The sequence below is a fragment of the Strix uralensis genome, chromosome 9, assembly GCF_047716275.1.
Source record: "Strix uralensis isolate ZFMK-TIS-50842 chromosome 9, bStrUra1, whole genome shotgun sequence".
Taxonomy (NCBI): domain Eukaryota; kingdom Metazoa; phylum Chordata; class Aves; order Strigiformes; family Strigidae; genus Strix; species Strix uralensis.
The window spans coordinates 12,970,953-12,986,400 of record NC_133980.1 but is presented as its reverse complement, the minus strand read 5'-3'; the positions used below and the strand labels follow the sequence as shown (position 1 = coordinate 12,986,400).

The following is a 15,448-nucleotide window of genomic DNA, read 5'->3' as shown; positions in this document are numbered from 1 at the left end:
AGCAATTCGTAAATGCATGTTCTTCCAAGGCAGCCCCTGGCAGGTCCTCAGCTGAGGGTCACATCTGCTCTGAACCACCCAGGGTCCTGCCCCAGCAGGAAACGCTGGGCTCTGAACCCCTCCTTTAAGAAGAAGTGATCATTTCAAAGACAGTGAAGATCTGAAGCCCCCATGACATGGCTTATCAAGATGCCCCCGTGGCACACATGGCTCCAGAGACAGCCTTCCCAGGGACGGGTCACAGGGCAGAGACCGGCCTTTCACACCGCTGTGCACAGTCCTAATCCCTGACAACCCTGCCTGGTGAGGAAAGAAGAAATTGCTGGTGCTATGAGTGAGGGTCCCTCTCTGTGAGCAAACAGGACACTCGAGAGGTTGCTTATGAGAGTTTTTCACTTTTGCTTTCCCTGGCCTGGGCAGAATGCCTGTTTTGAAACTCGAAGGCAAAAAAAAATAATAAAAATCTGTCTCACTCCCTCCCAGATCTATCTATTTCCCTTTGACAAACAGTGATTTCATTTTTCTTCCCGTCCAGGATTTTTTTTTTCTCTTTTAAACTGAGCCCAAGCCAACGTGGCAAAAGGCTCTTTGCTCATGTCCTTATTTGTCAAACACGCCATCGCCGCGCCCTCACCACCATTCTGGGAACAAGCCCTTGCCTTCGCCGGCTGACTTCAGCTGAAGGGGAACTTCCCAACACAACTCTCCCCCAGCCCCAACACACTCTTTTTAAAACTAAACATTTCCCTTTATTATTTTTTTTAAAGCATTACAGTTAGTAAGAAAAGAGTTTAAATTTCATCCTCCTTGCCTCCCCAGCCCTGCTGTGAATCTGAATAGGATGGATCTAGATGGGAAAAGAGAAATTACAAGAAAACGCCAGATCTACTGCAAAGGTATTTCGCAACCCAGTCCTCTGATTTCCATCAGAGCATAAGCACCTCAAGGGAAGTGAGATACTAAAGTACCTTTTTGGATCTGATCCTAAGTGGCCAGTTCCACTGTCCAAATAGAGATCCAGAGATAAACAGGCCTATGAAAACTGGGCATTATTATTATTTTAACTGCTGCTCCTAAGCTACAACTTAAACTGTAATAATCTGCACAGTTTTTAGCTGTCTGCTAACAGCAATGCATGAAATAATAATAAACTAAATATATATATTCTGCTGCTCTCATCAGCTTAACACCTAGTATAAAAAGCTCTACCTGGAGCCACAGCACACATATTTCATAAACTGTCATCAGCACTCTGCCATCCAAAGAGAAATTTATGTAGTAAAGGAACTGATTTGCTGGAGCAGATAAATTTCAAACTCTGGCATAAATCTGGAGGTCTCACACTGGGTCCGCAGGGGCCGAACCACAGCAGGCAGCAGCCTCAGATCTGGTCCGTGCTCAGGAATGGGATCATCTGCTCCAGCACTTACATTTAGCAAAGGGGAAACTGAGGCATGGAAATGGAAGTGGCCTGGCATTGGAGAGCAGAATTGGGCTCGGCTTTAGTTTGTTGAAGCCTGATCCAACACATGCTCATGAGATCCCTGCCTTCAGGCAACCATGTCCTGAGGGCTGAGAAAGGATTCACAGCAGAAGGAACACAGCCAGCATTCATTCTGCTCCTTCAGCATGGGAACCTCTGTCTGGAGTCATGAAAACGACTGTGTTCAATGCAGAAAGGCATCAAGCAGCTTCCTTCATTGCCACCTGCCCTTTTTTCCTCATCTCTCTGGCTTTACGTCTTGCTTCAGCAAGGCTTTTGCTGCTCCTGTAAGATAAGGAGCTGATCTTGCAACACAAGACCCTGCTGGCTCCTGACTTAGCCCTGGACTTCATCTGCTCCTGATCTCCCTCAGAGGATGGAAGAGAAAAGAAAGGGCAAAAGGTGACAAGAGAGCACAGATTAAAGGCAGCGACCTGTGTTTGCTGTGTAGAGTACATCTGGGGGTAACAACAGGGAGGAGTGCTGGGGTATGACTGGTAGGCTCGCCTTCCTCCAAACGGGATGCCACGTGAAGGACTCTTCCTCTAACCAAGCTCCTGCCAAAACCCAACGTGCTGTGAACATGGCTCCAGCCCCAGCTTCCCAAAGCCAGAGAGAAAGGGTGTGACAAATAGCAATTTCATGAGCTCAGTGGGGAAGAGCCATCCTATCGGGTCGTTCTACTAAGGGGCATGTCCCAGTGACAGTCCCGAGTGGCTCAGGCACATCGTTTGGACCCATTGCAGGAGGGAGGCATGAGGAGCTGAAGACACGAGCCCCTTCCAATAAACACGACGAGGTCCCCTCCTCAGGCAACCTGGCAAGTGGGAAGCCTGACCCCAGAGAAGCACGTGAGGTGCCATGACCCCTTCCCACTGCCCAGGCTCCTGCACAGGCAGCCGTGCAGGCAGTGCCCAGCCCTCGCCAGAAGCCTGCTGCTCCGCTGCTTCCCAGGGCAGTCTGGAAGCTCCCCTGCTCCCACGGGGTCCACTCTTCTCGGAGAGATAAAAGACAGAACAACACTTACTGGGGAATTACTTCATTCCCCCAAGGCTGGAAAAAGCCATGCTCTGCACTTGGCTAATGTCCCTGATGGCTGCAGCCTTTCCTGGCAAGGGAGAAAGCAACCCTCATTAACCCCTTCCCTCTCGAAGGCTGCTTATAATGCTGAAGCCATTGCAGAAACATGCTGAGACTTTGTGATAACATCTGAACATCTTGCCACAGGCAAGAGATCACAGGAAGCCCACAAGGGAGGGAAACACTTTCTTTTTACAGAGGCACAAAGTAGATAAATTGACTCTAGAGTTTTTTCCAGGGTCAGGAACTAAGTCAGGTCTCTTGAATCCTGTTTAATGCCTGCCCGCTAGACTATTCTAAGGTTCAAACCCATTGAGGGACACAGGACTGCCATAGCCTTCCAGGGTCATCAAGGGCAGCCCCATGGCTGTGGATATGTGGTCACAGAACTCTTATCAGCCTCAAACCTAGATCACGCTCACTTTGTTCTCACTACTCCTCCCACAAAGGCTCTTCTAGACCTTCACAGACTCAGTGCTTAGAACCTTTCTAAACACAATCATGAAGGTAATTCTGGCAATCTCAGCCTCTCCTGTTCCTACACCAACAGTCACACAGAGATTAAATAGTTCTTCTCCGGTGCTTATTCCCCAAACGTATTTCAAATCTGCAAGCACATCCCCTCCCTCAGCTTTCCTTTTGCTCAGCTAACAAGCCAAACTTTTCTGGTCTCCACTGGCAAGATCAGCTCCTTACTCCTTGATCACCTTGATAGCCTGTCCCTGCAGCCTGAATACATCTCTCCTGAATGTGCCTGAGCTAACACAACAGTAGCCGGCACTCCAGGCAAGCTGGTGATGTCTGCACAAAGGTGTTCATACCTTTCAAAGGTTTTTCAAGGTATGTCCCTATCCACACAGGACATGCCATCAACATCTGATGCATCTTATAACTTGCACTTTCATCTAGATGACAAATCTAGAGGATCCAAGCCAGCAAAAAGAGGGTGAAAAGGGTCTCAGCGACATCACTGGGCCTGGGCCAGGGTTTATTTGCTTCACTTAATTTTAGGCATCTGAACAAAGCACTTTTAGGATCAGATTACTGCCCTAAAGTCTCTCCACAGTCCATGGAAGGAGATGGCCCTTCCAGAAAACAATTCATTCTGGGAAGGTTTCACTCCCATCCACCATCACAAGGACATAAGGCAATTAGTCTTCTAATTCAAGCCGGATGGGAAAAATCCTTTAATAGCCCAGCAAGTTTTGAATGGAAATATACCCTACTTGGGAAACACTGCTTGCTAAAGCTGACTTGGTTCCTGACACACGATTTCTAACTACAGCACTTTATAACCTCATTTTATTATCGTTCATTCATTTCCACAATTTTTGGACCAGTTCTGCACAAACAATAAAATTCTTGGTCTTCTTACCTGCACATTGAAAGTAACGTCATCCAGAGGGGGTGGGGGAGGAAAGGCACCTTGTGATGACGTGATGTTCCCGAGGTCATCCACAGGAGGTGGGGGTGGAGGAAGAAAGTCCCCTAGGAAAGAGAATGGAAGAACTTAGACTCACCAGCATTTCCCCACATCATGACATGGATGATCAGGATAAACCCTGCAATACTCACAGCTCTGCCACCAGCTTTGTGGCACGGGAAGTAACACATTGCTTAACTATTAAATGCTCAGCTGCACCCCTCGCTGCTTCAGGAGATGGCTATGACAGCTCAGTAGCTTTGGCAGATTGCTTAGAGGTGCTCAGACCCCACAGCAGGTGACTTGCCACAAAGCCTGAAGGCACCAACAACCCGCTCCACAGATGAAAGCTTGCATCTCAAACCTGCCACAGGCAACTACAAAACTTACAATAATGGACGCCCCGTGTCCAGCCTTGCAATGGATCCCATCCAACTCACCCCCCATTGTGTGCTAAATCATGCCAGCTCTTCTTAATTACGATAAAGACAGCATCAAATGCTGTCTAAAAGCAGGGACTCCCTGTTGCAGAGGACACATGGAGGGCTGGAGCAGGAGCTCAAAATCTAGACCAGCCCATCTCCTTCATCCCTGCTGTTGGGAGGCAGCCACTCTCTTTGCATTTGCCTCTTCCTATGGGGACCTCATAACTTCATGTAAAGGACTGCTGGGAAGATCACAGGCTCTTCTCAGTGACAACAGCCATGTAATGGGCCAGTTCCAGGCTGAGAAGCATCCATCTCTTTTAACTCTGAGGAGGCTTTTTACACAGGGCTGATGTACAAAATAGCTACACTTTAATCTGCTCATCAAACTTCCAAGAGTGCTGATGTGAAGACAAAGCAGCATACTGGCTGTGAAGCCATTCAGCTTAGCGTAGAGATAGGAGACCTCTCTTTGAGAACTTCATGGAAAGTGGGAGCACAAAGGAGAAAACAAGGACAGAGTAGCACAGGCTGCAGGCAGCAGGACACCACGCTCTGAAAGCACCTCCTAAGGATGGGGAAAAGGGGTGTTTGCCATTAGCACTGGATTTGGCTCCTGGGGAGGCAGCTGCCTGTAGTTTGGATCACTTTGGTATATTTTTTTTTCTTCTCATAAAGCTTGATGCTGCAAGTAGAGCTGTTTGCTGTTGACTCTCCTGTGGGCAGCATCTGAGATGGAAGTTCAAGATGAATAAAAGTGTGATATTTCATGTATATAGGAACTGTTGCTTTTGGAGGGTTTTAACACTTTTGGGAGGAAACATGGGCTCCCTGCTTGACCCTCCACATCTCCATGTGACACACAACCTCCCACCTACAGGCGCTCAGTGCCATCCCCAAATACCCAAGGAGCAGGCTCTAAACTGCTCAAAGAGGTGCCAAGCTAAACCCCCATGACCCGCAGTCCTCTGCATTCAAATCCACAGGCAGCCCACCCCAGGCACAGGCACCAGCTGGGCAGCACTGCCAGCACGGCACCTTCATACAGTTTGCCGTGGGAAGCAGATGGGTCTGCAGCCCTGGAAAGCTTTTCTCTTCAAAAGGCACAAACTCCCCCTAGGACTTCCATGGATCTTATTTCCCAGGAAAGTAATTTCTTCCCATTTTCCCCAAAGTGAGCATGGACAGAACTCAAAAAACCCCCTTTGAATCCCTAAGAAACTATCATCCTAAATACAGATGCACAAAGACAGTTCAAAAACAACACACTGAAAACTAATTTAAGACAACCATGTTGCTCCAATACATAAAATCCCATGAAACCTACCGGCTCATGATATTATAGAGTTCAAGATTGATTTAAAAAAAATTTATGTCCAATAACATCTGCAGTATCCTCCTCTTTGCCCTATAATTAATCCAATCTTTTATTTCAAATCATATGAAATACAATACTGAGTGAAAAGAAAAGAAGAAATATTTTGAAATTAATAGCTTGGTGTTTCGTTCTAAAAAATGCTGGGATGTTTGAGTGCTAAGTAAACTTTTCTCCTTTGCTCTGAAAATGACCCTCCAACCAATGTGATTTTGCAAACAAATTCAACTCCAGCGGACACATACTTCCCAAAGAACACACTTCAGATGATGTTTCTCCAGTTAGTCCTGGCTCCGATGCCAAAGACTCATCTCCCTGGACGGCACGTTAGTCAGATGCTCTTGCTTTATTACAACCTTTCAAAACACCTAAGCAAAATCAAGGTAGAGAATATGTTGAAGGGGATGAGACAGGGAAAGGGACAGGGTTTGTGCATAAACAGAAGGGAAAAATAACAATTGATGTAACAGAAGGGGAAAACGATGATGGCTAGAACAAACACAAAACAAATACCATTTTGCCCCTTTGGAAGATCTGTTTCTCCTGAAGGAAAAAAACATTGGCAAGATTTTTCAGAAAAGAAGCAAAGGACAAAAAAAGAAAAGAGTCCTTTTCTAGAGTTTGGAAGAAAACACTTTTCTTTGCAGTAGGAGACAGCTGGCTTTACTGCATCCCAGCCCAGCTCTGCTGACTCTGTCCTCTGTGTCAGATAAGCTGCTGGCTCCGCTCTCCCCACAAATGGGAAGGTTTTTAGACTGGGAAGCAGCGAGCAGATGCCTGATGAACTGGGGGGACCTTGCAGATGTTTGGCCTTTTCCTGGTCCTCTGTGAACAGATGGACTTTTCTCCTTCACAGCTTTAGTTATTTATTCTGCCACTGCACTTTCCTCTTTCCCACACACAGCCATAGGACCTGATGCTGTTCCCACTGCACTCGCAGCAGAGTATTCCCTTGGATGCAGGAGGGAAAGCTGTTACTGTATTATTATTATTACTGGCATTGCTGGAAGTCTCCCTCCGGCAGAGAGGGAAGCATGCAAAGGCTGTAAAATCTGTGTCCTGAGCAGTGTATGGTTTTAGATGATGTGTGGAAGAAACAGGTCTACGTTTGAGGGAGTAAGGGAGGAAAAAAAGCTGAAAGCAAGCTTACGCTCCCTTTAAGCAGGATCTCCCTACATTGCACCTCGGGGACCTTCCCTCACCCCCAAAGCTTTGCAAGCCAGACAGATTTCACTTGCTTAGAGCTAGGCAAGCCATAGGAGGAGGCAGGAAAGTCCATGTGCAGGCAGAGCATATTACTGCCCCCCATTGCTGACCACCTCCAGCACCAGCCAGCTACATAGGGAGCTGTCTGGGGAAGGGACCATCCTCTGGTCTGCACGGATGAACTGGCAGCTGTGGGGGAAATGGGGCTCTGGGGTTACCAGCATTAACAATGGGCTGGTAGAGGACACATCCCACCCTGAGCACTCACCCACTCCTGACTGATTTAACCCTGCTGCCTCTCTGTGAATAAGGGATAAGATGGGCAAAATGCTTATTAGCTTTGATTACTGCTCAGCACAGAGACTGGCATTTTGATTGACATTCACCTGCATCAGCTGGAACACTTGGAAATATTTAAGTTATGAGAGCGACTGCACCGAGCGATGTCAACGGAGAGACATCAAGGCACCTCCAGAAGGCAATTTGTACTTCAAGGCAGGTGAAATAACACTCCAACGGCAAGTTCCCCCTGCGGAGGCAGCCTGGGCCAGGCACGTTTGCAGGCAGGGACCCATACCCTGCCCCTCCTCACACCACGGCACAGCCTGACTTCAGCTCTTGCAATGAGAAATCTCTACCCATTACCATATGTTTAGCGGAGAAAATAAACACTCCTCATTGCGCCAGCTACTCGTTTCTTCTTACAGCTGTGAAGATCATGAGTCAACCTACGAAGGGGCTGTGCAGTGCAACACATAGACCAGCTCGGTTATTTCAGATACAACGGCGCAACGTGCCGTGAAACCGCCGCTCTGAGCTCTTCTCTCGGCACCCATGCCCGCTCTTGTGCCGGAGCATCACCTGGTACAACCACAAGAGATGATACTGTCAGCCCTGGTAATGCTCTCCCCCATATTTTACATGCAAGTAATTAGACAGAAATTAAATCAGTCCGTCATGGCTATGTTAGGAAATTACAGCAGAGCCATAATCACAAGCGATGCCTCCCAAGCCCCAGCCTGGCTTCTGGCTCCTATCAAATCTGTGCCATGCAGATGCATTTGCAAGGTTTTACTCCTCTTCTCCCCAAAACTTCCCCTCTTACACTTTTCCAAGGAGATTTAAGCATTTCATTATTACACTTTTCAAATGTACAAATAAAAAATTGTTTAAAGCCTTAACAGACATCTACATCAGCATGAGCTTGTTGGGCTGAATAGAAACTTGTAAGATTTTTGCCATTGGATGCCTGATGCCTTCAGGGTACAAGTACAAGCTGAGAAAAACATCCTGTCTCATGCACCAAGCACCTTTCTTACTTACAGTCTAGCCTTTAAATTTTTAAGTGCACTTCAGTTATTTGCAGGATCAGGCTCACGTCTCAAGCCTTTGTTTTCAGGGAGATATAGCTGCCAGTCAACAAATGAATCGCAGCACAGTAATTGCCTCCCCTCTCGGCTGACACTGTTGTTTAGACATAAAGATTTGAGCTTTGAAACTCTAGACATGAGGAAGATCTCACATGTTCAGCAAGAAGAGACTGTTTGGGGGAAAAACCCTAGGAAATACAAAAAAGCAAAACACTGTATATTTCCCTGAAACAGTAACTTAATGAAATCTATCAACCAACAAAACAGGGTTCACACTGGTCCTCCCAGATCTCTGGCTGGCATCTGAAGACTATATGCCCAGATGTTTTTCATTTTTCTCCTTCCAAACAAAAATAACCCTTTCTCTTTGTCATCTTGATAATTTCTGACTCTGAAGCTGGTTCAGAATCAGTTTGAATCACCTGAAAAAACACAGCTCTCCCCTGACTTAGAGACTAGACTAAGGACAGTGATGGAGTAAACCCCTACAGATGTGTTTCCATTCTGATCCAAACACTCCATTTGGCAAAGCATGAGCAGATACAGCCATTTCCCACTCCCCAGTCAAGTATGTATCTTCTACTGCAGAAAGCCAAAGTTTGCAATTTGAGGGTGATCTACATTGAAGCAATTAAGATTTACACTTAAACCCTAATTTGTTTAGCACTGGGAGAAAATTCTTTTGATTGAGACCACCATGAATCCACTGCAAAAACCTGCAGAATACTGCATTATTACTAAGTGGTCTGAGAAACTTCATACTGCAAAAGTGACGCCACAGGATTTTTATAGAAAACTTCAGCTAGATATGACCTGGTGACTCTTAGGTGTGAACACACATCTTACTAAGTTTCCCAAAATGAACATTTTCCTCTAACATCTGTATTTAACACACATCACTGGACAAGGAAAGCACACGATTAAAATCATGTTTTGTGTTGGCACATCCTTGCTCAAAACCATGTCATGAGGGGTCACCAACACCACGTCAGTGCAGGGGAAACCGTCGCATGATTATACACCAGCTCTACAGTCTACCTAAATATACCACACTGGCCTGTGATTCCTAAAATAAAGCAGCTCCACCAACCCAAAGCACTGTTTAAATTACCAGTCTCCTACCAATCACTAATCCTACCATTTGAACTACTTTTGCTAATCAGCTACTGTATTAATAAGCAGGAGGGAGAAAAAAAAAAAGCCACACTAGCTAATTTCATCAGCAGCATTTAAAAAAGGAATACTGAGTCTGTCAGGTAGTTGCGCTGAAAATTTACTTCACCACCTGCTAGCTGAAATATTGCTTTTATGGATTTATATTGTATTAAAAGGTCACTGGCTGTTTAAGTCTTAAACAGTTTTAATCATTCTAAAAGTCTCTTAACAGTAAGAAAAGGAAGCTCAGAACAAACAGCAGCAGGGATTCTAATTAAAAGGGCCAATTCATCTAATTTTATTTGGGGTTAATTATTCAGGATTCACTCTCTGATGTGTAAGGAATAGCAATTAGTAATTTTAGTGATTTGAGGAACATTGGAAGTATAATCAGTTAAAATGAGTGAGTGTTTACAACACAAGATGTTGAATTAGTTTCTCCCAGCTGGAGAACAGGAACATTAGTCCCCTACAGTTCAGGACTATGAATCGCAGTCCTGCTTAAAATATTGTCTTCAGATAAAAAAAAAAAAAAAACAAACCCACACACTAACAATCATCTGGTAATTTTGTTTACTACATGGAAAGTCAATAGGCAACATGTACCGTGGCAGTTTATGCATCCTCACCTCCACTTTCATCCCACCACCCCCTGGGATTCGCTGGAAACGATTCCCAACATTTTTCCCATCTTATAACTTCAGCAGACTACTACCCTCCTGCCATGCTGCCTTTTACCACAGCTAGCTGAGATAATGAAAGAAGCAGCCTGTGAAACTTTTAAATGTTAATTAACTTCAGTGGTTAAACATACAGAGGAAAAATGACCATGCGATTAACTTAAAACCTCTAGGTACAATTCCTCTTGCGAACGCAAATCCAAAATAGCTCCACTGGAATCACTCTGGATTTCTTCCAGCATTACTAGAGCCAGAATAAGGTACTAAAGCTTTCAGGAGGAGCAGATGAGACCCTGATGGGGACACAGGAGCTGCGTGGGAGACTGCCAACAGGGAGATCCAACACTAGCTGCTTTGTCATTTGGGTCTGAGCTGAGGCAGCAGCTCAAAAGCCAATTTTTTCCACCTCTCAAAAGGTAACTGGGTTTTACCACCATTTAGACATAGCTAGGTACTTCAGCGGGACTGGAGCTGGACCCCTTGCATTGCCTACAAGTTTGTGACCGCTAAAAGCAGCGGCATTGGCACACCATGCCAGGTTCATTTCAAGTGATGCAGCTTTTATTCAGCAACTTGATTTAGCACAAACAGATGCTATCTTTAGTGTCCTATACACAGATATTTCACTCCAGCTCTGGTCACCAGTGGGGAAAATCCCATACACCTCTGGTTCACGTCAGAACTCGCTGACCTCCCTCTCAAAACACCCCAAAGGCAGTAATTAGCACGAGGGTAGGAAACAAAGGCTCAGTTCCCCAAATTATGCAAAATCTCAGCCTCTTTGCTACAGTGGATGCCCCTCATTGTGAAAACACTTTTTTTTGATGAGACTGTGTTTTTATTCAGCTTGTGCCTGTAGACCTTGTGCCTTGCCATCCTTCCCAGCAAACACAACCCAATGGTCCTGCAGCCCCAATGGTTGCAGGGTAGGGGGAGGCAGGTATAACCACATGCTGGGCTGTTTTCCTTCATGCACATCAGCCGAACATCCTACCCATCGTATGCTTACAATAGTCACCGCTAAGTACAAAGGCATCGATACAAGGCTGCATTTTGATTCTTCAACTATTATTCCATATGACTGCGGGGCAAAGCATTCCAGCTAATGTCCCACACCAACCCCTCTGGAATAGAAATGACTTATTTTGCTCACCTCAACAACCCGTTTTGTAAACATGATGCGAATAAACCAGTTCTGCTCCCGCTCAGATCACGTTACACATGGCAGTTATCTCCAAAATGTTAACATCTGCCAAGAGGTCTGCTAGTATCAGAACTCACCTCTACAGAAAATAAATCAGTCCTTTACTAAAGCTTAGTGAAGGACTAAAGTTGAGCTAATGCAAGAAACAGCCCACGGCACTGTAAAACTTTAATTAAAATCTGTGCTAAAATAGAAGGAGAAAGAAGAGCTGTAAGATTAACAGAAAAGCTCCAAGTACTGTTCCTTGTCATAGACTTCTTTTTGGACTTTGGGGATGTCACCTAGGCTCCACTGTGCCTCAGTTCATGGGCATGCAAAGCCTTCCTTTGCCTTCTCTCCAGTGTTTATTTGTAGACGTAAGGATAGAGTCCATCTTGGTCTCTGCAGCAATTAGTACGATGAGACCCCACTTTCAGTTGCAGCTGCTCAGGTCCAATTACAGGGACAAAAGTAGTTTCAAATGATAAAAAAAGACAGAAAACAGCCTGCTGAGATGGAAAGATTTCAACGCAAACAACTGGAAATATGCTGGAAATGAGGGCATCTAAGTCAGAAGAGCAAACACTATCCTCAGAGGGGAAGCATGGGCTGCATTCCCACACACCATCCCTCTCCTCTGCAGAGCAAAAGGTCCATGAAACAACTCAACAAGGGAAACGCTGCCTCACTCAGAACAAAACTGAAACGGGTTATCTATTTGTTTATTAGATTATGGTGTTCAACTCATTTGTTCATTGCTAAGAGCTCCTGACAAGAGTTGATATACGCATTAATTTACTAAAGAGGGCTGTTGTGAAGAAGTTGAAAAAAATGAGCTACGCCACCGGATTAAGACCTTAGTCTCCCTGGCTGTTGTTGCGTGGCGCAATCAAAACAAATCTGTTTTTTCGGTCAGCTTTATCCCCTGATGAGGCAGCCAGGGAAGATGGGGACTGTGTCCTTCAGATACATCTTTTCTTATCTCCAACCAAATCCTCTATATGCCTAGTGACAAAATACAAAACATCTCCCAGAGCTCTTTAATACCAAGGGACTTCCTCATGTTTTGGAAGCTTCAGCCAACAGTTTTTAAGTAATCTTGGACTTATCTTTGGCTATAACTGGTTTTGTATTGCCTTCCCACTTTGGGGATGAATTGCAATCTGAGCAGTCAGAGAAAACCTGATGTGCTGCAGCCTTGGCTTGAGCCTTGGAGCCAGCAGTGGCCCGTGCTGCAGAACATCTGGAAGTGCTAGATCCATTCTGCTTGCCCAGCATGCAAAGCAGAGGGACAACAAAAACCACTGCACAACTAGACCATTCCCCTGGGTGATGGGGTCAACCTTTCTGCAAGGTGTCCTCTCCACAAAGTCTGCTGCTTTTGGCTTGAGAGACTGGAGCAAAAACACCAAGTGGGAAATGCATGTATAACTCTCAGATGAACTAATCAAACAAACCCCCATAAACTGATTTTCAAACTGGCTCAATTTAGTTCCTCCCATCCTCTTCCCCACCCCTCCCTATGTAACTCATAAACATCCAAACTTGGAAAGATTAAAGCAAAACACGTGTCTTTACCAGATGTGTCTTAGTTCGCTGTTTTCACCAATACAAACAGCCCTGGCTTTCTTCCCTCTATTGCAATTAGTCAGTGCTACTGGGGAGCAGAAAAAGTAGCTTGATTTTCTTCATGCTACAAAATTAATCGCTTTCTTATTCACCAGTGTAACAGTTGAATAATAAATTACATCCTTAACCCCTGAAGATAACTTAAGATAAAATTAAATGTTGGATAAATAGAATTCACCTCTATCACCTTCTTTCAAAGTAAATAACTAATGCTTTATATCTCCATATATAAATTTATATAAATATATACTTATATGGAGTGGTGGTGGTTTTTGTGGAGGGAGTTTGGTTCCTTTTGCTGGTACCTACTAGAAATGTCACATATGATCTGGCTAGACCATGGAGGAGAAATGGGATTATAACCAAAAGAAAAAAAGTGGGTTGTTCTACCATTTCCTGGGTAGATTCCACCTGGAGGTACTCTACATCCTCTTTACTGTACTTCTGGATAACAGAGAAGGCAGAGGAGAAAAAAAGATTATGCAGGCTTTCTCTTCTTTGAGATGAATTTTACGCTAAACCACTGATGCACACACTTTCTGCAACAAGGATCACTGCCCAATACCCCAAAGTTGCTATACACACTTATATGTACAGTTAATGCCATATTTTGAGCAGAAATGCTTTAAAATTTACACTTTTGCATAATTCAACAAAGGAACTGGTTAGGAAACAACATGCTAAACTGACTTTTTAGATAAGTAAACATTTATGTTTTCCATATTCCACAAAATCCCCTATCAAGAACTGCCCCATCCTTCTCCTTGCTGGTCAGAGCCCAGAGCACTGCAGTGGGGAAAACAAGAGGAGAGAGAGCACTTCCCATCAGGAGCATCCTAAAGTGGGTGAGGGAGAGGTAAATGACAGAGGCACAAGAAGAACTGCCCAAGGATAAGAATGATATTCCCCATCCAGGATACTGATGATCTAAAAATTAATTCCTTAAACCAACCCAGGCAATCTGTGTATTCTTAGAATAGAAGCAGGGATAAATGGTGGCAGTGTGGTACCTCTGCTGGTTTTGCGGGACATGTGGCTCTCATTTTGCATTCCCAACAGGAATGACCATGATAGTGTAGTTATCCAAGCACACATTTCAAGCTTCTGACCATTCTGAGAAAGCAGTCAATCAAACTAGCAGTTTTGCTGTAACTCTGCTTGCTCAGTACATGGTGTCTCCTTACCAGAGAAAAAGTATTAGGGTCTGGCACCCACCCGGGGTAACTGAGAGGGTACCCATGCAGTAAAATATACCACACCAAAAGCAGAGTCAATTATTTGGTGTAGAGAAACCTGAGTGAGATCGTTTTCAGATTGAATTAAAACTTTTTTATTTAACCAATAGAAAATTAATTACTGAAATATTTGTGGATATTGTTAAAAGGAAAAACGCGGAAGAAAATTAAAATCTTCTGCAAAGATTGTGGTTTTGTTTGAAAAGCCAGAGATTTTATTCTTGAAATAAAATGTTGTGGAAAGAAAATGATAACAAATTTTCAGAACTTATTGCTACAGTTTCTAGGTTGGACTTCTGAAATCTTCACTCTGAGGTTTCGTTTTCCCTCAGAGCTGTTACTTGGACAATTTTAGGCAAAAAAAAAGAATTAAATTAGGTTAGGTAGAGAACACCTCTTGACTTTTCTTTCATCCTAACTTCCTTCCCAGCCTTGCTGCAGGAAAGTGCAAATCCATTCTTTTCAGATTAATGATTGATCTTCATTCTAAATCCCCACTCCAATATTAATAACCTCTCAGAAAACAATTAAAATGGATATATTGTTTGAGTGTGTGCTCAGGGAGCAAGAGAAGAGGATAAATCTTCTATGAGCACAAAAACCTCCATCACACTTTGAGGCCTGCTGATGCCTGCGGTGACATACAAAGGTTATTTACTGTAACATATGCATCTCCCTATGCTACCACAAGCACATGCCTGGAGCAGTGAATGGAAAGAAGAGAGTGCTCAGCCGCACAGGGGAAGAGTGGATGGTCCACCTCACCTTGTAACAAAAATTCCTCCATCAGTGAGATCAAAAGAGTTGACCTTTTCTTCCAACAGACAGAAGATGTTGCAGGAAGAACAACTTCCAATCTGACATTCCCAGCAAGTGCAAAGAGCCAGAGACACCCTAGGCAGGTGCTTTACTTGGAAATTATTTTAATGCACAGAGATGCCTGATGTGCTGAGGGCTTTATGATGAATCATGGAGCCCATGTAATTTGGAGTTGCTTATTAGCCCAGTCTCCCTGATATCTGAGAATTTTGTAGCCAATATCTCTACTTTCTTCATAAATCACAAGGAGAGAAGTGTCTTTTGGGCCAACTGTCCTGGACTGTCCTGTCTCCACACTGCTTCAAGGTTAGGGCTCTCTGTAGCAGACTAGTTGCATCAGCACTATCCAGCCCCTGGTTTAGATCTCCCCTACATCCTAAGCGAT

The 15,448-nt window shown here is 44.5% G+C and overlaps 1 protein-coding gene across 24 annotated transcripts in view; it reads right to left on the bottom strand.

Annotated features, from left to right (window-relative positions):
- Nucleotides 1–15,448, bottom strand: part of LPP (LIM domain containing preferred translocation partner in lipoma) — a 348,425-nt gene that overhangs the window by 184,177 nt on the left and 148,800 nt on the right. For all 24 annotated transcript variants that reach the window (XM_074877369.1, XM_074877381.1, XM_074877366.1 and 21 more), the window contains one exon: nt 3,939–4,051. In XM_074877369.1, the coding sequence (XP_074733470.1) occupies nt 3,939–4,051 (113 nt within the window). The remainder of the gene's footprint in view (nt 1–3,938; nt 4,052–15,448) is intronic.